This window comes from Gouania willdenowi, chromosome 15 (assembly GCF_900634775.1).
Source record: "Gouania willdenowi chromosome 15, fGouWil2.1, whole genome shotgun sequence".
Lineage (NCBI taxonomy): Eukaryota > Metazoa > Chordata > Actinopteri > Blenniiformes > Gobiesocidae > Gouania > Gouania willdenowi.
The window spans coordinates 22,001,930-22,026,333 of NC_041058.1; the positions used below are offsets into that span (position 1 = coordinate 22,001,930).

General features: G+C 38.9%; 1 protein-coding gene across 2 annotated transcripts; it reads right to left on the reverse strand.

Annotated features, from left to right (window-relative positions):
• Positions 1-649: 649 nt before the first annotated feature.
• Positions 650-23,721, reverse strand: gng4 (G protein subunit gamma 4). 2 transcript variants are annotated; one of them, XM_028469551.1, is made up of 4 exons: positions 23,043-23,721; positions 22,574-22,672; positions 20,430-20,538; positions 650-2,659 (listed from the first exon to the last, which is right to left on the reverse strand). In XM_028469551.1, exons 3-4 carry the CDS (start codon positions 20,526-20,528, stop codon positions 2,531-2,533), a joined length of 228 nt encoding a protein of 75 aa, XP_028325352.1. In that variant the 5' UTR covers positions 20,529-20,538; positions 22,574-22,672; positions 23,043-23,721; the 3' UTR covers positions 650-2,530. The 2 variants fall into 2 exon arrangements, with proteins under 2 accessions (XP_028325352.1, XP_028325350.1); XM_028469549.1 differs by lacking the exon at positions 22,574-22,672.
• Positions 23,722-24,404: the final 683 nt, after the last annotated feature.

Genomic DNA, 24,404 nt, shown 5'->3' on the forward strand with positions numbered 1-24,404 from the left:
AAAGTTCTTAATGGCTTTAAATTCAATTTGATGAGCTCGTCTAAACTTGGAGGAAGTTTGGGGACTAAAAGTTATTAAATGTTTCTGTCAAACACCGCAGTTGGTGCCTCCTCTGTTCACACATCGTTTCATCTTTGGACACGGAAGATACTCCCAAAAAAAAAAAACTTTGAAAAACTTGAAATAATGAGAAAAATGCACAAGTTCTGAAACATTCTGAAATTTCTACTCTTAGGACTCAGGGCTGTGTGGGATCAAACCAATGACTTTCTATAGTTTACATGCAGCATTATTTGACTTCAATTCAGCACAATTATGAATGTCAATGAATTTTTAGTTCTAGATTTTGGCTGGAAATGCAATCTGATATTTTCCTTTGTGTAAATAACCAAAGTGGTCATTAGATCTAAAAGTTAAGGAGAGAAGATCTTTATAAAACATGCTAGAAGACATGACCAGGTCTGTATATCATCTCAGCCACCGGAGGTCTCCACAACACACTGGATTCCCATATCCTTTGTGAGATCCTCTGACATTTCTGATAAGCTTGTATCAAAGTCACCCGGCAGTCTGCGGCATATGTCAGTAAGAGACAAGAAGCAGAGATATCAAAGACATCACATTTGGATTTCATCTTTAATTCATCGGATCCATCAATGGATTTACAAAGCCTGCAATTTAAATACCGTTTCATTTCCCCCAAAACAATAACACCATTCATGAATACAGCTGCACACTGATGACACGTTCAGACCCCAGTGAGATAATTCTGTGCAGAAAAGCACCCAGAAAGTCAGCAAAAAGGCGTTGCTTCATATCATAATGGTTTTCATTTTTATAGATACAAACAAATCCATGCAGTTCATGTTGTATTTACCGTTTTCGATTTTGGCACCATCCTTAACATGAGGTCAGTGAGGTTGCACTCAGGAAAGAAAAACCAATAATCACCTGGAAAATATCTGCAGTACACAACAGAGTGTTTGGAGGGAGCAGGATTAAGACTTTGTTTCTTAACAAGTTCAAGTACCAAGTGGACATTTCTAACAGTTTTACAGAAACAATAATGCAAAAAAAAAAAGCCTGAACCACCAAAAAAGGTCATATCTATGTAAGCGTATCATAAATGTCTGAAAAAGAATTGTCCGATAGTATCAATAATTGCATGATTTATAAATACTTTTTCTAATGTATAATACAAGCTGAGAGGCGCTGCACGTCATGTAGCTATCAGTGCTGTGCGTCAAATATTCAATAATACGACTGATTATAACAATCATAATAACAATCAGAACAGTTAATCATAAAAATTAGCAAATTCTATTCATCTACCATGTAAAGGAAATGTCCCGTTAGTGTGCTTTTTCATCCAAAACAAACAAAAGAGAGAAGAAGAAGAAGTAGTAGAAGAAGAAGAAGAAGAAGAAGAAGAGGAGGAAAGGGCTGTGTTGAGCTTCCTGTGGCTCGTACAGGGATTGGCACTGAAACATACTGTACACTCTAACGACTGACGGCCCCTCGGAAACAGGGGGAGGAGGTCGAAGGATCAGAGAAACATGCAGGCCTTACGTTTGGCATTAATGTCAAAGGCTTTGCCACTCACTCTGGGACAGGTAAAAACAACCAGGCCCAGGAAACATGCCGAGAAAACTGATGGAAAGAAAAAACAATGTCAGAAGAAGACCTGCTGGAACTGGAAAACACTCCGATGGGAGCTGCAGGAATAAAAGAGAGTAAAAGAGAGGAAGAAGAGCAACTCAAACAGAGCAGCAAAGGTTGTGCACATTAACCCAAGGAAAGAGGTGATGGATTCATAAATTATTCCTGACTGAGGAGTTGTTTGCACAGTGCAAACCTCACTGTTGATACATTAGTTCTACACCTTCACATAACATTTTTTTTTGTATTTACGTTTTGTCTTGTGTACGTAGTGGCTCTGCTTCCCATTACCAGCCCAGATTGCAGTTCCAATTATTCATTGTGTGAGATAAGGTGACCTAAAATAAATCAGGATGTGTTGCTAGGCCTGCAGGAGCAGGTTAATCGTTGGAGGGCGTTGAAAGAAGAGGAAAGCGAGAGCACAGCAGAGAGAAAAATGTAACATTTCAGTGTTGCTTTCTTTAAATGTTGCTACAATAAATAAAAATAAAAGGAATCAATATCTGCGGCGAAAGCAACAAGAGGGATGCATGTCTTAAATAGTTTTACACGCTGGGCAAACTTCTGTTTCCTGAGGCGAGTTCAGTTCTAGCACAATAATAGAAAAAAAAGAAACATCTCTCATCTCATTAAGCAACTGAGCAAGGCTGTTCTCTAATAACAAAGCAATAACAAACCTATTTAACAAGACATGACACGCCCGCTGGGTTGCCAGTTCAGTAGCTGACTCCCCCCTAAACCCTCAGCCAACAGGACTGAGCCGACCAGTGTCCGCCTGGCAAACCTTAACTCAACGCCTATGGCCAGTAGCTTCAGGTGTGGTGAAGACAGAAAAGCCCGGCAACGCCGTGGCTGCACCTGCAGCAGCTCATCAGAGGATGGTGCAGAAGAACTTCTTCTCTCGGAACGGATTCTCCGAGGCCGGGACGGGCACGATGAGCGGGTCCTCACGTATGTGGGCGTCGCAGTAAGCCATCAGGTCTGCGGCTGCTTTGGACACCTGAGGTGTTCAGGGAAAAGAAAGGAAAATATGCTGAGATCATATAAATCACACAGAGGATTCTTCTGCTTACATCAATTTTAACTTTTTAATCAGCAAACCTAAAAACAACCTGAAAGAAGCTTTTAACGGCTACTTCAACCTTCAAACCTGATTTTGTGATACTTAGTTTGACTCTACATTTTTTCTCAGAAATGTATCTTAGAGTCAAAGTATCACATTTTTATCAATATTTTTAATTAGTCATTATTTAAAGACAATTTAAAAAAAAGAATAATTATTTTAAAATTCTTAATATCATTCATAAATGGGGTTTTTTTCTAAATCTAAATGTGAAAAGTGGCCACTGTCACTGTTTTACACATTTGTTCTTGTTGTTTTCTCAATTTTTATTTTTTGTATGCAAGCAGTGGCTCTGTGTGTGCGACACGTTGTGTTTTTTTTTTTTGCATTTGTTTATGGGTTTGTGATTCTTTTGTGGTTTTAATCAAGTTTGACAACTTTTTTTTTTTACATGACAATAACTAGACTGAGACGAATTAGAAAATATACATGTGAATGAAAACTATATCAAAATATAATGACATTTACTCACGTTTACTAATTAAAATTAAGCTATAATTTTGTTACATGGCACGAAAATCCTATCAGAAGTCATGCGATCACATCAAATCTGTGCATTTACAGACATTAATACCATCGAATAATAGGTTAATAAATGAAAATTGAATCTTATCTTATGATGTATATTTTAAATCAACTAAATCTGAAATTGATTTTAGTTGACTAAAATAATAACATAATTTAGTCGATTAACTATTAGTTTTTTTTTTTTTAAATTCTTTATTCAACCAGGAAAGTGTCATTGAGATGAAGAAGTAAATGAATAAATAAATAATAAGTAGGTACCACAGTGGATTCGAACCGCCAACCCTCCAGTAATCCTACTGAAAGTAGTAAAAGTTGCATTTTTGTCAAAAGACTGACTAAAACTGAATCCAAATGTGCTCTCAAACACTGATATATATACCAAAACACTGCTATTACACCATTTTGTGCAACATTTAGTACAAGTTTGAGAGTTTGGTTCTGCAGATCATTGAGCTAAAAACAGTCCGATCTGTGAGGTCGAAGCCAAGCCTTTGGTGTTCACACTCTGTATCTGTGTTTGTTTGTTATTAATGTGTTTGCATTGTTGCGTCCCTCTGAGATTCCTGTAAGGACTTTGTCCAGCTCGTTGTTTGAATATTAATCTGCAGCTAATTGTTGGTTTGTGTTTGTCTCCAAGCTTTGGGAAGGATTTTGGATTGATGTGAAAATTAATTCTGAACATTAACAAAGGGAGGAGGTTGATTTTATACCAACCAAAATTGGTAAATATCAACTTAGTAGGTCCGATACTGCACCAATATACCAGTATTCATACTCGTTTAAGTTGGTCAATACCAGAAACCGATACGCATTGCATCCGATGGCATTAAATGGTGGCCAGTCATTTCTGTTGTAGTTTTTGGGATTGGCCGCCAGGGGGACCTATTTTTAATGAAATGTCAATTTTATAGTACATTTTATCTAATATATAAACATTAGTTTTAAAAGCAGAGAAGAATAGCCAAACTTCCTTCCATTTTACTGCATTTTGCTTAATCGTTTTTTGTTTGTGGTATAAGTATCGGTATTGGTACTTGGGATCGGCAAGCACATACGCAAGTATCGGTAATGTACCAGTTTGGGGAAAAGTGGTATCAGTGCATCCCTACATCTGACCTATATTGTATACATTTTAACTTAACTATATACAATATATAATGGAATACATTATACCTTTAATTAGGAATCTAACTCACAACCCTGGGCAGGCAAAATGAAAAAAATAACTACACCACAAGACTTATTATTGATCCAAAGTTGTGACAAATGTCTATCAGTTTGTAGCAGAAGCCAACTCATAACTTAATGCATGAATATTCCCCCAAAATAAAATAAAAATACCAAAATTTGCATTAACCTATACTTGAGCCATCATTTTATTAATTCTGGGGTTAAAACAAGACGGGAACAAACCATATGGTATATGGTATTCAGGCCCTTACTTCATCTTGGTCACACACACTGCTAGTGTGTACTTTAGTAATCAACAACCCCAACATTAGTGGGTAGGTAGGAGCATAGGACTTAATCATATGTAAAGCACATTTATTTTACTAATATTTTATTAATATTTTATTCATTTTTATAGTTTTAATTATATTCCATTAATCATACAGTATATGAACCACAAGTGACGGCCACCTACATGTTTTTAGACTGTAGGTCAGAGCATATTTTATGATATACTTTTCAATTAAGATATGAAATACTGAACTTTTTTGATCACAAAAAGAAAATGTAAATAAATAAGATGTAAATGCTACTTTCAGTTCCTGATTGATGATACTTCCAACCTGAAATAAAAGATACGTTTGTAACTCAACCAAAACGTCTCGGAAGTAATGATGGAGGGAACGCTTTTATCCATATTATATGCACAAACTTTAGTTGTTATAAAAAAGGGTTGGTGGCTCCTGGAGATGGACCAATAGAGAACCTCTGCTTTTTGAGGACATGCAAGCTCTACTCAGAAACCTTGGAAACTTCTTCAGGGTTCCTACAGCTTCAGAACAAATTCAAGACTTTAAGACTTTTTTGTTGCCATTTGAAATTCAATAAAATGCCACAGCAATTACATAGGGTTAAGGTCAATTTTTCTCCAGTGTCTAGTTCAGACGTGTAGCTGGCGGCCCCCAAAGTAAACACACAAAAATACACAAAACGACAATAAAACACAAAAAAAACCAGACTAAAATAATCAAAATAACTCAAAAAAACACACAAGATGACGGCAAAAACATCACTTTATAAAGGAACGATCTGGTCACAGTACAGTGAGGATGGGGGAGGGGCTCAATGCAACTAATAGAATGGTTATATCTATGGCTATTGTTGTCTTTATATGTGAATTGAACCGAATTACATTTATTACCATTGTTGGTATTTTGCTTTGTGTTCTTGTATATCTTAGTTACTGATTATTAATCAGTTTTTTTTGTATTTTTTCCTATTCTGTTTAGTATATTGTGTATTTTTAGAAGTCCAAACAGACGAAAGCAATATGACAAAACTTATTGATTGAGAATATGTCTTTCTCCTTCCTACTCCCTTATGAGCAGACATATTACAATTATGTGTACATGGATCTTATACTGTATATTATTTGGAACATCTCTGATTTTTGGTTCCTTTGTTCCTTTGTTTTCTTGTCCCTGCTCGAAAAAATAAATAAATAAAATAAAATAAATAAATTAAATTAAATGAAAATAACCAGAAATCTATAGAACAAAAAAAATAAAAAAAAAAACATTAAGAAAAATCTTTGTTGGACAGCCAATTTTCATTAAATTTATTATAAGTTTGTGATGGTAAACAGAGCTGATTAATGTTAATATTTATGCTGCAGCTCTAGTCAGAGTTCCTTTTTTGGCAGTGCCTGTGACACTAATAGAGATGTCTCTGCCCTCAGGCAAAAGGATGAGACAGCCTCATGGAGGTGATTGACAGGTGTATAATCAAAGAGAAAAGTAGCATTTTAAAAAAGCAACATGCACTGCTGGACTGTAACTAAAGTATAGATGACATTCTACAGGAGTGAGGTTATAGAAGTGGAGAGCAGATCAGCATCAGAGGATGTGGAGGACGGAGTCATGTGATCTCCTGCTGCCACTCCACCTCAACCCACTGCTGCTCCTCACAGCTGATCCTCACGCTAACTCACTCCCAACATGGAGGAACACATCTGATGTTTCAAACCTGCCCTCGACGTAAAACGCCACTGCTTTATCATTAAAGGATGTTCCTTTTCATTAAACAAGTTAATAAACAGTAACCATGTTCTCACATTCCTCTTTTCTAACATAGTCACACTAAACAAAGTACAGTAAATTCATGCATGGACACTTTTCTGCAGGATTCTGCTTTCTGCTCAAACAACTGCATGTCAGTAAAGTCAGCAACTTGGTGCAGCCGATCCCAACAATATACTTCTGCATCCCTGCAGCAGCTTCAGGCTCTTTCTCCGTTACCAATGAATAAGTGATAAGTTTCTGATTTATCTGTATATGCTGCTCAGTGATACCCAGGAAATAAGGCATCATTGCAGAAACTTTGATTCTAAACACAGACTTTTTAACATTTTAGATTAATAATCTACAAAAATAAATTAATTTATGAGAGGGAATTGGTGGTCTTTGTATTTATGGAGAAAACTAAAGCCAAAAGTAATGTGATAAACTCCTGAACTAAAGCTGTGCTCTTGTCCTCTGAGCTTTAATAAATAATATAAAATAAACACATCTGTGGTTTTTCTGTTATGTTCTTTTGTGTTATTCTCGGTTATCCAATGTTAACAATTGTACAGAAAATTCCTTTTCCAGTACTAGTTAATCACTAATGATCATCCAATTACTCATTTATTTTTTCACAAACAATGATGAACATGAAGTACTAGTGTTGGATTCAAAACTGTGCAATTTGGGAACCGCCAGATTAGGCCAGGGCAGATAATCGATAAATCAATTAACCGGACGGTAAATAAAATTAACTCGGTATGTTTGCCAGCCTAAGTATATTTCCATATTCATACGTATTTGGCGGCCCGCCTGTCGGCTGCAGCGGCTAGTGTTAGCAACGAATATTAAACAGAAGATAACTCAGTCAGTTCTAATAATTTCTCAGTGAACCTGTAGCATAATTACTCTAAAATAGTATTCCACCGCCAGGTAATCTTAGATTTAGATAAATCAAACCGTTAAAGTCCGGTAGATGCAAGACCTGCTACGTAGCTTTGGATTGCTACGCTAGCTACACCCAGCGGCCTATGAAGCAGCAGAGCCTCCTACCCGCGGTGTCCGCCAGTGGAGGAGACGTAAGCGGGGATGCCGAGCGAGAGTCCATTTTATTTTAATTAATTGTTTAAAATATTTTAAAGTTCTTGACATTCCAATTACAATGGTAAAAAATACTAATGAGAAAGACAAGCTGATAGCATTTGAAAGGGTGTACTTGCATTATTATATGTTATCATTACAATAATGGTTAATTTGGTCTAAAAAAAATGTCGACAATAATATTGTTTATCGGCAATCATTTGTGGGACAATATATCGTCCAGCAAAATCTGTTATCGGCCCAGGCCTACGCCAGAGCATCTACTTAGGCCTGTTTTTTCATATATTGTTTTTAAAAATTACAACAAAAACATAAATCATTATGTAAATCACCATACAGTTTAGTTCCAGATTTCTCTCCGATATATATACAGGGACTTGTTACACAATTTCTCTGTAATAACTCCTAAAATGACATTACAAACTTTGAGGGGAAAAAAGGCTACAAATTCTAGAACTTCTGCTGTATGAGATCCTGTAGTTACTAATATCTGTGACTACATATAAGTAAATTATAAACATTTGGGTTTGTGATTAAAGTAGGTCAAACGTGGCCCTCAAAGTGAAATAAGTTTGAAGGCCCTGGTCTAAAGAATAAATAAACATGCCAACTTTTAAAGTTATCATGTTTTTTTCAGGCACATAGTACATTTATATAGCATAATAAAATAACTATGCTACCCAAAACTGTTTGGAAAATGCAGCAAATATCAAAAAAAAAATAAATAAAAATGTCCCTCTATAGCAACACTGTTCATGACGCTTCGATTTCACATCCGTCTCTTTAAGAAACTACCTTGCGTGTCTGACACGCCCATGAACACTCCCTCTTCAGTACTCATCCCAACTGCTTGGATGTTGTTTACTTCGCTAAAAAGTTTTTACGCTTTCATGAGGATATTTTTCAGATGTTTCGTTATTGAAATGTGTCGCAAAATCGCTATTGAAACACTTTTTCCGCAAATACACATCTCAGAAAGTGACGTACCTGGTCACATGATCACTTCTCTCTGAGAAAACATGATGTTGAATGTGTAAACAGAAGAGGAGACCGGGACATTTCTTATTATTGTGACATTAGACGTGAAATAAAGTGAGTGTTATAAGGCGGTTCTGGGCGTCCGTCTTTCTGCAGCGAAGTCTCGCGGGATAAGATTTTACGGGAGTTACACAGCTCCGCCCTAAAACAACGTTCAATAAAAACACGTTCAAAGCGCAATTATACTTTGTCGACATTTCGAAATATTGCTTCTATTTTGTGAAAATCGATAATGGAAACCTAGCTAGTAACTGCAGAGCAATACGTGCTTTTACATCACGTCAGAGTCTGAAAAAACATCAGAAAAGTCTCAAATAACACTGGGAAAAGTAGCTAGTAGCTTTTGACAAAAACAGTCGCCAAGAAGATCTGAAAAGTCGCCAGATTTAGCGAGAAAGTTGCCAAGTTGGCAACACTGGAGGTGTGTTCTGGAAGCGTACATAAATGAGTACAGACAACATAAGCCAGGGGTTTCTTAGAAAAGTATTTAAAATAAGTAAATTAAAAGCTAAATCTGCAGAGGCAGGTGCTGTGGGCTGAACTGAGGAAGAGAACATAGGAAGCGCCTCGTCCCCGAGGCGGAGCCTCGTTCCCTCAAGCATAACAGCAGGAAAATGGCTGCTGGCAAGAGATTCAAAGATTACTCAAAAATACGTGAGTCACTCTGAGCAATAATGGAGGTATGTTTTTCAGTAAAGAATGACACACTAACATGATATAAAGCTTGAAAAAGTGATTTTTACATGATACCCCCCTGTTTAACAATCAGTATGGAAGCTTCAATCACATGATTGTGTAACTACAGGCTGGGCCTGGTCCTCATAGGACCAACAGTAGCAGTGCACAGCGGGCATCATTAGGGCCCAGACTGATTGTAATTACACTGCAGCCTCAGGATGGAAGGAGAGTCCTTCTAATTAGCACAGATCACATTCCTTTGGCTGATTGGCCAATTAATGAGCATGTGGTGATCCCTCACTCCCCAGCAGAGAATGCTGCTCACTGACAATTTCCAGGTTCAGATCCCTTCATTAAAGGCGAGAGTCTGTGTGTGCTCACTTTAATTTACAGCTGGATCCGTCTTTTGTGTTGGTTTGTAAAAAATTATTAAGGGAACTTATTGGGATTTCCACATCTGAGCCAAGTTTTTCTCACCCTTTAAATGCTTTAAAGGCCTATTAAAGTTAGAGCAAAAATGTTATTTTAGCTGAAAGAGTAACTAAACCACAAAACCACTTCTTTTTCTGCTGAATACATACAGTGAGAATCATAAGTATTTGAACATCCCAATTAAAAATTATAGAGGGGTCTGACATTTACATATTAGGTGCATTTCCGCTGTGAGAGACAGAATAAAAAAATTAAAAAAAAATCAAGAAATCATTATTTCATATTTTTAATAATGTATTTGTATTTTTTGCTTTGAACACCTGCCAATCAGCAATAATTCTGGCTTTCAAAGACCTGTTACTCTGCCTTTAAAAAGTCCACCTCTACTCCACTTATTCATAAATTAGTAGTACATGTTTGAGCTCGTTAAAGACACATGTCCACCCCACAGTCAGTCAGACTCCAACTACTACCATGGGCAAGACCAAAGTGCCGTCAAAAGACACCAGAGACGACATTGCTGACCTCCACAAGGCTGGAAAGGGCTAAAGGGCAATGGCCAAGCAGCTTGGTGAAAATAGATCAACTGTTGGAGTAATTGTTAGGAAACAGACGAGACTAAAGATGACTGTCAGTCTCCCTCGGACTGGGGCTCCATGCAAGATCTCACCTCATGGGGAATGGTGAGAAAACAGCCCAGAACTACATGGGAGAAGCTGGTCAATGACCTGAAGAGCGCTGGGACCACAGTTTCAGTTTCAAAGGTTACTGTCGGTAGAACAATACGCCGTCATGGTTTGAAATCATACATTGCACGGAAGGTTCCCCTGCTCCAGTCAGCACGTGTCCAGGCTCTTCTAAAGTTTTCCAGTGACCATCTGGATGATCCAGAGGAGGAATGGGAGAAAGTCATGTGGTCAGATAAGACCAAAATAGAACTTTTTGGTCTAAAGTACCATCCCCAGAACACCATCCCTAACGTGAAGCATGGATGTGTAAACATCATGCTTTGGGGGTGTTTTTCTGCAAAGCATGCTGACCAGTTCATGTTCCTACACAAAAAACTAGACGCTCCAAAGCGCTTGATGAAAATTAAAAGTTGTAGTTGACTTACTTTAAAAATTTCTGTAGAAATTAGTTTTTTTGTACACGTTTAGCTCTTCTGATGGAGGTTTTATTTTATTTATTTTAGTATAAATAATAAATCACTGAATAAATAATGACAAATCAGTGAATGACTGAATGTGATGTGCATTGTTTTTGGGAACTGTGGCATATTTCTAGAAATTTGGGTTTCAACTTTTGGGCAAAATTGTGATAATCGTCACTGTAGAATAGCAATGCTTGTAAAATCAGAATCGCAATTTAAATCGAATCGGCACCAAAGAATGGGGATTAAAATTGAATCGGGACAAAAGGGTATCCCTAATAAAACATCATGCGTCACATGCTAGCACATAGTCGGTGATGTTTGTGAGTCTGTGCTTTAGGGCTGGGCAATATATCGCGATTTGAGATATATCAAGTTTTCTAGTTTGGCGATATAGAAAATGAAAATATCGCCTATATCGAGATATCTATATTTTTCTAACTTGTTTTCATTTATACAATCACGTCAAACAAGTATTTAATTTCATTCGTAGAGTGCAGTCGAACAGTGTCCTTTACAATTTTAACATATTTCTGAGAAATACATCTTATTTTGTATTAAAATACTCATTTTATTAGTTGCTGCTTTTGTTACTTCTCAGAAGAGCATGAAAAACACAGTTTGATAGATTACTGAGTGCATCCTAACCCAGACCTTCCCCTACACAAGCAAACTACAGAACTCACTCACACGTGCTGTCCCTGAGAGGAGGAAAATACTAAAGTGGCACATATTGTGCAGCTATTTGTTAATAAATATGCTTGTGTGGCATTTTTCATCGGCAAATTTAAACCAGAATTGTCTTTTTGGTAGCATCTCATTGAGTTAAAAATATTGAGATTAATATTGTATATCACCATTTTGAGAAAAAATATCAAGATGAGTTTTGGTCCATATCGCCCATCCCTACTGTGCATCTATAAGAGCTGATTCTGGTCTAATCAGTGGGTTTATCAAGTTCTGTGTGTGTGTATCCCTGTTCTGTCTCTGCGTGGGTGCGGACGTGCGTGTACTTCTTGTCGCTGAGTGTGCGTCTATGTGAATTGTTTTTCCGGGGCTCATGGCTGGAGAGCAGGGGCTGTTTGCCTGTGCATGCTATAGTGTCTGTACTGTTGTGTGTGTATGGGTGCAACGGTGTGTTTGTAGCACAGTGCTTTGGAGCCGGGCTGCTGTGACTGGGCGTGTCATAACCGCTCATGGGAAAATGCCCATAATCAAGGAATTTTGTATCCCCCCCTAGTGGCAGGTCAGCAAAAACCTGGGGTTATAGTTACAGAGACACCAATTATAAAAGCAGAGCTAAGTAACTTTTCACCTTAATAAATCCTTATCATAGTCCCTGTGAGGGTAATACAAGTGTTTATAAGGTGATTGGGGAGTCTTTCATCTCCCCCTGCTGTCTCTGGCCAGAAAACAGCACTTGTAACTTTCCTGCCTCTGACCCGGTGGCAAAACGTACTGCTTTATGGCAGCCCAATACATACTAATGCTAGATTATGACCAGCCCCGTCGCTGCACACTGTCTACTTATATCATGGCAGAGCCAGCAAAAAAAGGCAGAGAAGACATGTGACAGAGTAACGGAGCAACTCTATGCAGTGACATCTCAGCAGCAGCACAGAGCAATCATACACACTGAGGTCACGGCAACAGGCACATGCACACACACACACCCACAACCTAGCGCTCCATCAGGCAGCACACACACACACACACAAGTATCCATCCATCTATTTTCAGAGCCGCTTTGTCAGCACACAAACACAAGCTGATGAAAATGTTTTGACTTTATTTACCTTGTTTTCAATTGTTCAATATTAATAGTTCTCTAAGATTTCAGTTTGTTTCCTAATAAACAAAACTAAAAGTTAGCTTCTGTGCCTTTCAGTGCAGAAGTTATCGCTTCAATCCATTCCATAACCTGACCTTCAGCTCTTTGAAAGACTCATACCATGGTTTCAGTCACTTAAATCTGTGGTTCTCAAACTGGGGTCCATGAGCTGTAGCTTGGTAATTTGTGAAATACTTTTATAAAAAATGGATTAATGTGGTATCATTTTAATAGTGTATAAATACATATTGGGCCCAAAGTACCAATAAAACAAACATGTACAATTAGTAAATAGATACAGGACATGTGACACCGCTGTATCAATTGCAATTATTGATATAATTTCCGATCACTGACAATGATAGTTAGATTTTCTATTCATGTTGGTCTAAAAAAAGAAAAAAAAAATGGTTAAACTGAGTTACAGCAACCATCAGGTGCAACAAAAGCAGCACTTTCCCCATTAGGACGACAAAGGCAACAGCAATGAGCTTTTAAAGAGATCGCTGCTGGTGGATTAGTCATTTTAGGTTGTAATTGGTGAAGCGTTTTGTAAGAATATTAGCATTAGGTGGTACGTGAGTTATTGTTTTATCAGTTAAGGGGACAAACACAGTTTAAGAAACTTGAATTATAGAAATGAAAAGCAAATCAAAGCAGAGTTGATTCTGAAATGTTACCCTTAGAACAAAGATGGCTACTTATAACACCCCAAAAATGTAATTGTCTGATCCGAGGGCCACATTAATAATAAATAATCACCAATCTGAGCATTAAGACAGGAAAGAACAAAGAGTTTTCTCTGTATCTGTGGTTGATTTGTGTGTTTTTCCTTTCATTTTTGTATATTCTTGGTAGCTCCAATATTTTCATCAACGTTTGTCTGTCCGTCGATCTGACAGTCTGTAAATGTGGATGATTGTTAGTGCGATATCTCAAAAAGTTCTAGATGGATTTAAATAAAAATTGGTGATCTGATGTCAAACATCAAAAGAAAGAATGAGTTCGATACTAGAGATTATCCAGCAAGTATTTTAGATACAGTATCCAGAACAAGCAGAATGTGGATGTTTGGCTGGTTCTACATTGGTGACTTTACGCCTCTAAAATTGGCGGAGGTTTGCGCTCTGAGTGCTCTTGTTTTGTGTGGTTTTGGAGTCATTTTGTTCATTTAAGTTGTAATTTTGTTTGTACTTCTGTGTGTTATTTGAGTCATTTTTTGCAATTTTTATTGTACTTTTGTGTTATTTGGGTCAATTTGTGTGTTTTCGTAGCTACTTTGTGTGTTTTTAGAGTTATTTTAGTGGGGCAGCCCCCCACCCCATCCCACGAACAGGCCACAACCCAGCAAGACCACACAGCCCCAGACGGTGCAAGAACAGCAGCCCAGGCCCTGCCCCCCACCGGACAGCGCAAGCCACGGGGCAATGCCCCCCCCCCCCGAGCGACCAGCAGCCGCCACCGCGGGAGAGAGGCACCCCAACGGCACACAACCGATGCGGAGCAGCAGCCCCCAGCCAAAGGCGCAGAACCCACCCATCCGCAGATAGCAGGATAGACCTACCGAGCGGCCGATGCCGACCTCAACTACCGGAACAGCTAGAGCCGCCCCCCAGCAAAGAGCACCACCCCGGAGCGCCAAGCAACCCCGTCCCAACCCCGGTGCAGACGCCAGCAACCCCCAGCGCGCCCACCCCCCACACCGGTGTGGCAGGCTGCCCGGACCCACACCGGCGCGGCAGGCTGCCCGGACCCACACGCCGCGAGGCGCGCCCCCAAGGCAACCAGGAGACGAGACAAGCACCAAGCCCCACCCCAGCAACACCCCCCAGAGACCCACCGGCCCGTCACGCCCGACCCCACCCTCCTGATCTCCAAACGGCGGCCCAGCCATCAACAGAGGGGCCGGGCCCCCACCCGACAGGCCCAAATGTATGAAGTTACCCACCACCCTGTTATGGTGCCTCTCCATTCCCCAATGGAGAGGCACTTCCCTATCCCCTGAGTAAATGTATGTGTTTAGTGAATGTATGAAGTGCTATTACCACTACTTAGTAGCACACTATCGAACAATGTTTGCATTTTAAGGCGTTTGAACTCAGAAAAGACCAACAGAAGCAAACTACTTGTAAAAGCATCTGAGGTCAGATGAGCAGCACTCTAGCTTTACAACATGTGGTTCAGAGCAATGTCAGAAGTGGTCAGCAATCATTACAGCTCTGCATCCCTGTGGGTCCATTCCTCACCGGTAGCGCACGGCTGCAGCCTGGCTGTCCCAACTGTGCACGGCTCATATGCTCCAAGGGAGCGGCGGTGACACCGGCTTTTCCAAGGTGAATGTAACCTCATGTGGTGCCTGTCAGAAGACATTGGACTGAACTAACACGAGGATCCTTCATTTTGTTGTCACAGTGGGGTCAGTTGTCGGAAGAAATTATCAGAGGTTGAAAAAGGTCTGAGAGTTTTTGTGCAGGAGGAAAGGCTTTTCGTGGCATTGTGGGGAAAAGATCTAAATTTGACCAACATTGTAAAGCACGTGGCACAGCATTGTACAGCATTTGACTACAATGAGTGACTACAACTCTTAAGACACCAAAATTTGTGCTTTGATATGAGGAAAAATAATATATAAACAAAGTTTAATTGTGCAATTTGTATTTATTTGTTAGCCCTTATTCTAAATTGTTTATGTTCATTCTCTCCATACACCTTTAATGTCGTTTTACAATATGTGCAGAATAAATGAAAAAAAAAAATGAAGAAATGTGGCAACAGGGACGGAATTCATCGAAAAGTGGAAAACCTTTGTATTTGCAGGGAAAAAAGAAAAAAAAAAAATTTGTCACCATCTACTGGACGAAATACAAGGCTGCGATACGATAGACCCTAGGTTCCCAAAGTAAGGTAAAAACAGTGCAACAAAATTGGAAACTGGAATATAAATAGTCAGGAGCCTTCATGCATTGCCACATATTACACATTGGCCTCTGTAAGACTATCCGCTAGTGCTGAGATTAGTGATAGACCGATACATCGGCCGATTTTTGCGTTTTTTACATGTATCAGCATCAGCTGATGCGGGCTGCTGCGTTTGCCGTTCCGCATTTTTTACAGAGAGCAGAAATATTTTGTACTTGTTCTACATCACCTTTAATATTTGTTAAATATTCTTTACTTGTTTGTCGTTCTACCTCACCTTTGTTAATTTCAATAAATGTTCCTTTTTTAAGAATTGAGACTCGTACCATTTGTTGTCATCATGGTCTAATTTTTATGATGTAAACTGAGGGAGCAAAAGTAGTATCGGTTCCAAATATCGGCTCAAGAAAATCGTAGGTCCGCATCGGGCATTGGCTAATTCTGATGGGAAAAAAAATAGGTATCGACATCGGCCCTAAAAAATAAATATCGGTCTTTCTCTAGTTGAGAGAGAAACAATCCCATCAAAAAAGCGCAAATATGACGAGAGCTACAGTACATTGCTTCGCACTGGCAAAACGTGCCGTCAAGACTTTGATACCCTCGGCCACTGAGTTTATTTTCAGCTTCAACAAACATGAAAAGAAAATACAGAACAAGACTTTGTGTGGAGAAAGATTTAACACTCAGACTCTCTCAAATTCAGCCAAACATTGCAGGGCATCCTCTCAACCTCACCCTTCTCCTTAAAGTTGTAGTGAGTTGTATTTCACAGTTTCAGGGTGATGAAAAATAGATTTTTTTCTCACTGAAAATGCAAGTAGGCTAATTAAATAAATCAAGTGTTAATTCTAAATAAGAGGTTTTCTTGTGTGCTTGCAGCGGATCATTCATTTTTTAATTATATATACAATTCCTCACCAGGATGGATAAAATTCACTGTAGGGCTTCATTGTGTATGACATTACATTATTATTTTTTAAGTGTGTATGAGGTACATGTTAAATGTCTGAACTGAAGGGGTACGGGACTTGGAAAAGTTTGGGAACCACAGCGATAGACAATACTAGGCTCACGGTAACAATACGGGACAATATTTTTGGAAGTACTAAAAAACACTCAAAAAGAATGCAGTTTGAATGATATGCATGACTTTTTTGGCCAACTTGCGTATACTTTGGGTAAAATATTTTCAACTCAAGTGAATATAAAATATACAACAAAAAACTACATAAATGAGACCAATTTTTCCTATTTAAAGTGCTAAAAGTGCCACTGTGCAATAAAGCACAAAAACAGAGACTGACAATTCATGTGAATTAACTTTGCATAACAAGTTTTGTTTTTTTTTAAACATTAAACTAGCACAGTCCACACAGCCAGACTTAAGATATGAACATTATTTTTCAACAATATTAGCATGTCTATATTTTCTGACAATAACAGACCTTTGTTCCTTGTTTACGTCTCTTCCAGTTGAAAAGCAACGTAATATCATGACACCATCAACGATATATCTTGAGAGACGTTTTATTATTGCGTTATCTTGTTGCACAATATATTGTCCCACCCTTACTATTTAATGTTAGGAGTTTGGTAAATATAACTACTTCAAAATAAAAGCACAAGCTCTTATTTTTCAGAAGGCAAACATCCTCTTTAAGATCATCTACTTTATACTACATTATCTCATGGATACTTAACCAACAGCAATTTGAGCGTCTGAAAATTAAAAAACAACTTATTTTAAAAGCAAAAGTGGAAAGACTGGCCCATACTGTATGCTTTTCAGTGTATATAGGGTCCTATATAATCTGTTTTATTTTTTTCCAAACTCCATCTTATTTTTCCCAAATTCCGTGTTTTCCACATTAATTTTTTAAAAATTCAGTTTTTTTTAGAACTGTTCCCCTCAGGGATCAATGGTTTACTGAATCTGAGCAGGTTTTGATCAACCTAATTTAAATCAACCTGATTTAAATGATCCTGATGACATAATTCCAGACCGTAATTATTACACAAAAGTAAATGGACACAAGGATACATCAGTTATTTCACAACTAGGGCCCAGAATATTTTACAGTATTAGAATGTATCATTAACCTACGATGCTACAGACTCTACAATCCCAGGCATCGGTGGTCTTGTCCACAACAACAGATGTTGTTCAAATACTGAGCAGGTGAAGAAAAGCTGATCATGTTTTCATGGAGTGCCACTGCACTGCGCGAGAAACGGACGAAGTTTCACAGGCACAATAAAGTTAAACGGGCACTGGTGGCTCTGTATTTAGGAGACACTGATGATTTACGCAGTTTTTTGGCCGTTTAGATGGTGTTTGGGGTGGTTTAGGCGGTGTTTAATGAGGACATGAGGGGGGGCGGGTGGTACACCAAATGAGCGCAAAAAAATCTTCCTTGGTCGATTCCGTGATTCCGTCTGTGATTCCGTTAATGTGGATTTTATAGGGCCCTATGTATGAAGATGATGCCATAGAAACGCTTTTAATTGTTGGTAATACAAATTAATTGTGTATACTGCACATTAAAAGTCAGAACTAAGGATTTAAGGGTTGCTGTTGTGCTGTTTGAACAGTCGTCCTACTCCGATACTAAAACTATCACATATAGTGATGATGATGATGGTGGTGATGATGGTGCAATCACACCAACTTTCAATCCCACACAACATGAGAAAGCACCAATAAAAATAACAATCAACTAAAGGAGTCTAAATAATGCGTTACTCGCCCTGAGGTCTAAACTCTCACCCTCATCATCATCAGCCACGAGAACAACCTGCTCGACTCAACCAGTGAATGACAAACATGAAGGAAAGTCGAGTCCTCCTGGTGATTCGTCCCATGACCTGAACTCCCTCGACCCATCGACAGAGACATAAACCTGTGGCCTGTTCAGTGTAGCGTGACCACGTTGATTAAAAACCTTCAGCCAATAACTGGAGCAGTGAAGGAGTGGATGGCACAGAGGGGACGACAGACATAAAACTCAACACAAACCAATGTCTTTTTCCTTCAAGATTTCATGCACTGCATCAGATCAGAGAAATAAAATTACAGGCAACGCATTAAATGTTTTAGGTAAACACTATTGATCGTTTAATTTAACCATGATTTTCAGATAAGTGTTCATTTTGATAGCATTTTTTTTTGTAGTTTTAGTCATTTGAAATGGCCCACTTCATACAATACATCACACACAGTTAGTACATACTAGGGGTGTCCCAATCTGATATCAGCCTAAAAACAAATATCAGATTCAAATTTTTTTCTTAATTCATTTTTTATTTATTTTATTTAATTATAGAATACTGTAGATATTATGTTGAAGGTTGAAATTCATGTAACCAATTGATTAATAATAAAAGGGTCAGTTTTTCTAATACTTACTGTTGCTGACTATTGTTCTCTGTTTGAGTAACATCACTTGATCAAGTCTTTTCTAACATTCCACACTACAAAATAAGTCATAAAAGTGTGTGTTTTATTAAAAAAAAAAGTAATGAAAGTATGTAGATATATGATCAATATTGGTGTCGGCCAATACGCAACGCTGTAACATCGGTATCATATCGGAAATAAAAAAAGTTGTATTGGGACATCCCTAGTATATACTGTACTGTCTACTATGGTTAGAATGATGACCGTTCCCACTGAAGTATACTTCCAAGTTTCCCCAAGATGCATTTCAAACCTACGACAATAAAAACCTGAAGCACACAGAGGTTAAATATCTGTTAATTCTCCACCTTTGAAAGTTCTGCAAATATTTTAAGCGAGAAAGTGACCAAGTAGAATATCAACATGTGCTCATTTATTCTAGAAAACACAATTCATGCCGACATTTCGGAGACCCGCCATTGTGCTACTGACTAATATTTTGGCTTACATCAAATTAAGAGCCATATTTACAAAAGTGTTAAAAACTAAGGGAAGACTAGAAGAGATGCTTTTATTTTGAAAAGGGGATGTTTGACTTTTAGTTTGAAGCCCGTCATAGGACCCTTTTACGTTCTGCTCGCAATGCATCATTGGGCGGTTGAGTATGACTAGTGTGCATACTTAAAAATCTCCCAATATAGTATACATCCCGGTATTTCTTGCGCACTCAATCTTTCCATACTATCTATTGTGAACGCACTACATACTCATTCTCACGTCAGACTTAGTATGAGGAGCACGTTCGTATGACATTTTGAACACAGCCATAGTCTTTGGTCTAAAATGCAACTTAGTTTTAAATTAAAATTTGGTTATTAGGACTATTTCAGTTATAGTCTAGTTTTAGTCAACGTAATGACATTAAGATTTTAGTCGACTAAATCTGTTACAGATATAGTCACCTAAAAAATAAAGCTTGAGAGTTTCTGCATTTTTCTTAAATATTCAATTACCATTTATCGACCAGATGGTATTTATGTTTTTAAATTGTGACAAATCTATAGTTTTGTTTTCATTTACAAGTATTTTTTTATTTAGTCAGTCCAGTTAGTGTCACTTAAAAAAAAGTGAATATCAGCATGTGATCATCAGGCCTCATCCACTACATGCAGATACTCTGTTATGCAGCTCATCATGTAACAGTCCTTTTGGTGTTTTTCCAACCAAACGATGAAAAAAGCAAAGCTCTGAGGTAAATAAAGGAGCTATAGTTGGTTTTCATTGGCAGATCTTGATTAATAATTAGATTTAAAGAGTGAAGGATAGAGGAGCGACTATACCTTTATCCTATCCATGCAGGCCTCCATCTTCAGCTGCTCCACAGCTTTCCTGGCTTGGGAGATGCTGGCCGTGCTGTTGTTGGCGATGCCGTCCTTCATGATGATGCTCCTGTGACGCCAAACGGAGGCAGAAAGATGGGAGGGGACGGGGTGGGGGGACGGGGACACACTGAGTCAATGAACATTACATTAAATCCTCCCTACCCCCTAGGCCATGTTTCCGGCCTCCCTTAGGAGCAGCCATTCACTACTGCAACCTTTTTAAAGGACTCATTTGGTGTGTGTGTGTCTGTGTGTGTGTGTGTGTGTGTCTGTGTGTGTGTGTGGGGGGGGTTCTGTTTTACAGCAGACATGCTCCATTTTATCTGAAGAAAGAGGCAGCAGCTGGACAGCAGTTTGTTCTGTTCTCTGTGAGTGATCGTGCATTATTGTGCTTTTTTTAGTCTCCGTTGCACAGGGATAAATAAACACACACAACCACGAATAAAGTGCTTTGCTCATGAGCTCCCCAGAAGACATTTACACTCATGTACCACACACTTTTAACTTTGTCATCTGATCTGCTTCGAATGCTAATGCACATATATACAGTAGTAACATGTCAAGGCAATTAAATATGGATTAAACTATTTAAATCGGGGGAAATAAATGAAACAATGACCGTTAAACATATTAATGCAAACATTAACTGTAGACAATCAATGTTTACATTAATATGTTTAACTGTGACTTTTTGCCCAATCGTTATATGCATTATTCGTTGCCATTAATCTGACGATACAATTCACGATTTGCATGTCATGATACTAAACAATACGATACATGTCATGATCGCAATATCAATATTTACACATTTCATATTTGCGAGTATGAAAGACAATTTGCTTTTTTTTTTAATTTGTACAAACAAGTAAATGGTAACCAATTGTAATTCAAGAACCAATATAAAAAAAGAAGTGGTATGTTTATCAAACTGTCAAATTACATTTTTCAAAAATAGTTTCACTTTTGCTTCTACAAAAGATTCGTATTCTGTTAAGTTATTTATTGTTTAATAAAGAAAAAAAAACAACAACAAAAAATGATGTGTAAACCGGGTGTGTACATCCTATGCATATTATAGCCAAATAAATAGTTTTTTCATTAAAACACATGATGAAAAAAAAAATTGATTTGGACATATTTTGGATTGCTACATAATCTTCTGGTTAAATATTGCGATTTTTCTTACACCCACAATATTTTGTACAATTGCCTTTGTGACGAACACAAAGTGGTGAAGCAGTTTAGGTATTAAATACAATAATTTGTCAATTCAAGTACAAAACATATTCATAGCATTTGCAAGTTTTTAAATAAATTTTAATTTCAATTTTGACCCCCCGGTGGTCAAAGGTTTTACCAAATTCCTTTGAAAAAAAAAAATTAGTTATTATTAAAATAGTTTTCTGCTGCTTTGATTATAACATATTTCTGTTAGTTTCATGTTCTACCACAGGTGTGTAGTATAGGTTTTCAGTAAAACAGTCCCAAACTTGTGAGACTTTAGGTTGGTTTTTCTTCTATTGCGACACTGCGCCCAGCAGTTAATGTATGGTAGTGCAGCAAAAATAAAGCAGAAAAACAGCCACCGACCTGATTTTACAACATTAAACGACGCAAATTATAGTAGTCAATATTATCAATTATGTTACTAATCATTTTTGCATTATTGTATATGTGACACATGTCTATATGTTTATTTTATATTTTTCTTTTGCCCCGCCTGGCAAGAATCTCAAACTGTGCCTATGAGATAGACAGTTTGTTAATGAAACCCCTGGGGTTCCCATCTCTCTTTACACATGCCCACCCCCTGATGCGTCTATGCACGGCCCTGTGGCCTCAAACAGAAGAAACACACATTTCCCCACTTTTTACCTTCATCTTTCCCCCTTTGTGTGTGTGTGTGTGTGTGTGTGTGTGTGTGTGTGTGTGTGTGTGTTCCAGTGCAGCTGCAGTGTTGTTTAAACTGATGTTCTGCTGCTTCCTCCCCACACACTTGCTCTGATTTCAGTTTCACCCCACCCACCCTCCTACCCCCTTAACTCCTGATGTGTCCCACTTCAGCAAACCAGATCAGGAGGATGATGAGGGGGTGTCACCTTTGCCCAGTGAAAATTCACAATACCATGTGGAGGAGGCTGTGGGGGCTGATGGATCCACTCACTGTGCAGTTTGGATGCATCGATTGTGTATCTGCTCTACAATGGATCAAATGTAACACAGACGTGTTGAATGAATGGGCTGCAGTAGCTTAACACACACACACACACACACACACACACACACACACACACACACACACACACACACACACACACACACACACACACACACACACACACACACACACACACACACACACACACACACGGCCTTCCTCACCAGGTCTCCCCACTACCAGTGCACCCCAGGGTGGATGTGATGTGAGGATGCTCGTTGCTGATCAGTGAGACATGAGCAGGCCCCACCACACACACACGCACACGCACACACACAGTGTAATAATCAACAAATGATGGTGGATGATGATGAGGATGATACAGATGGAGGCTACAGCCATCGACCTACCTGAAATGTTCAATGGGTTTCCTTCAATGTGGACAATCCTGTGTTGACTCCACCCAACACGCGCGCGCGCGCACACACACACACGGACAGGAGGAATATTAATAATAATAATAATAATTTAGAAAAAAAAAAGAAAAAAAAAAAAGAGGGTTAGCCAAATATGAAAGGATAAGAGGGAATCCCAGCCTGGACCCGAGGAGGTAAATCCAGTGTTGGGTGTCGCCTGTTTTCTCCTCGTCAGCCGCTCGCGCGCTCCGTGTGGAAAAGGAGGAGGAGAAGAAGAAGGAGAAGAAGAAGAAGAACCGATGTGTTCACCGCTCCTTGTTCCGCATGTAGCGGGGAAACCTCGGACTGTCGACGACCAACGTGGATCCGTAGCACGACGCGCCCTCAGCAACGGGTCTATGTTCGTGGCTCTATGTTCGTGGCTCTGTGTTCGTGGGTCTGTGTTCGTGGCTCTATGTTTGTGGGTCTATGTTCGTGGCTCTATGTTAGTGGCTCTATGTCAGCGTTTCCAGCTGCCGCCGCTTCTCCAATTTGCTTGATTTGCTGCACGAGCCGTCCCAGACCTGCAGGCTTCCCCGTTTCACGTTTTACATCAGCTTTGACATCACCGGGTCCCCCCACTCCCACTGATCATGGACCTCAACCAAAGCTCTTCCTCCGAGATTCAACCCTCTATAATATTATTATTTATTATGTAAATAGGGCTGGGCGATATGGACCAAAACTCATATCTCGATCCCCCCCAACCCTCCCTCCCAAAATGGTTATATACGATATAAGTCTCAATAATTTTGACTTCAAATAAACTATTTTGTGTTAAATTTGCTGATGCAAAATGCCACACAGGCACATTTGTTAACAAACAGCCAGGGGTGGACTGGCCATCTGGCATACTGGTCATTGTCTCGGTGGGTCGGTCTACTTTTTGGCTTTTTGAGGAGCGAGTGGAGGCAGACATGTTAACAGGTGGCCACAAATGGTCCAAAAGTGGCAAAAACATGGCAAGAAAAAGTGACTAAAATGGGCCAAAAGCTGTTAAGAGTGACCAAAAAAAAGAAGGGCAAATAAATAAAACCAGGTGGTACGTAATGGCAAAGGATACTTTAAAGCTGATGTGCGGAGTTTCTGAGATACATCTCGATGTCCCGCCCTAAACAGATCCACTTCCTCTACCAATCTACCTGAAGCCACGCCTCTACTTTTCTGCACGCGTATCGCGAACATAACAAGGTCGTATCGGGTCGCATTGATATAGGTCTATGGGTCAGGTAAGAGCCAAAATCATATTTACCTGTTTGCTGTTGTGACGCACGGCCTTGTTTCCGTGCACAGTTCCGCATTCACTTTGATTGACAG

What these genes read in the sequence shown, in the direction of transcription:
- gng4 (XM_028469549.1), bottom strand. Translation starts at nt 20,528, where the DNA reads ATGAAGGACGGCATCGCCAACAACAGCACGGCCAGCATCTCCCAAGCC. An exon ending in CCTGCATGGATAGGATAAAG is followed by an intron (nt 2,660 to 20,429) that starts GTATAGTCGCTC and finishes TGAACACCTCAG; the next exon opens with GTGTCCAAAGCAGCCGCAGA.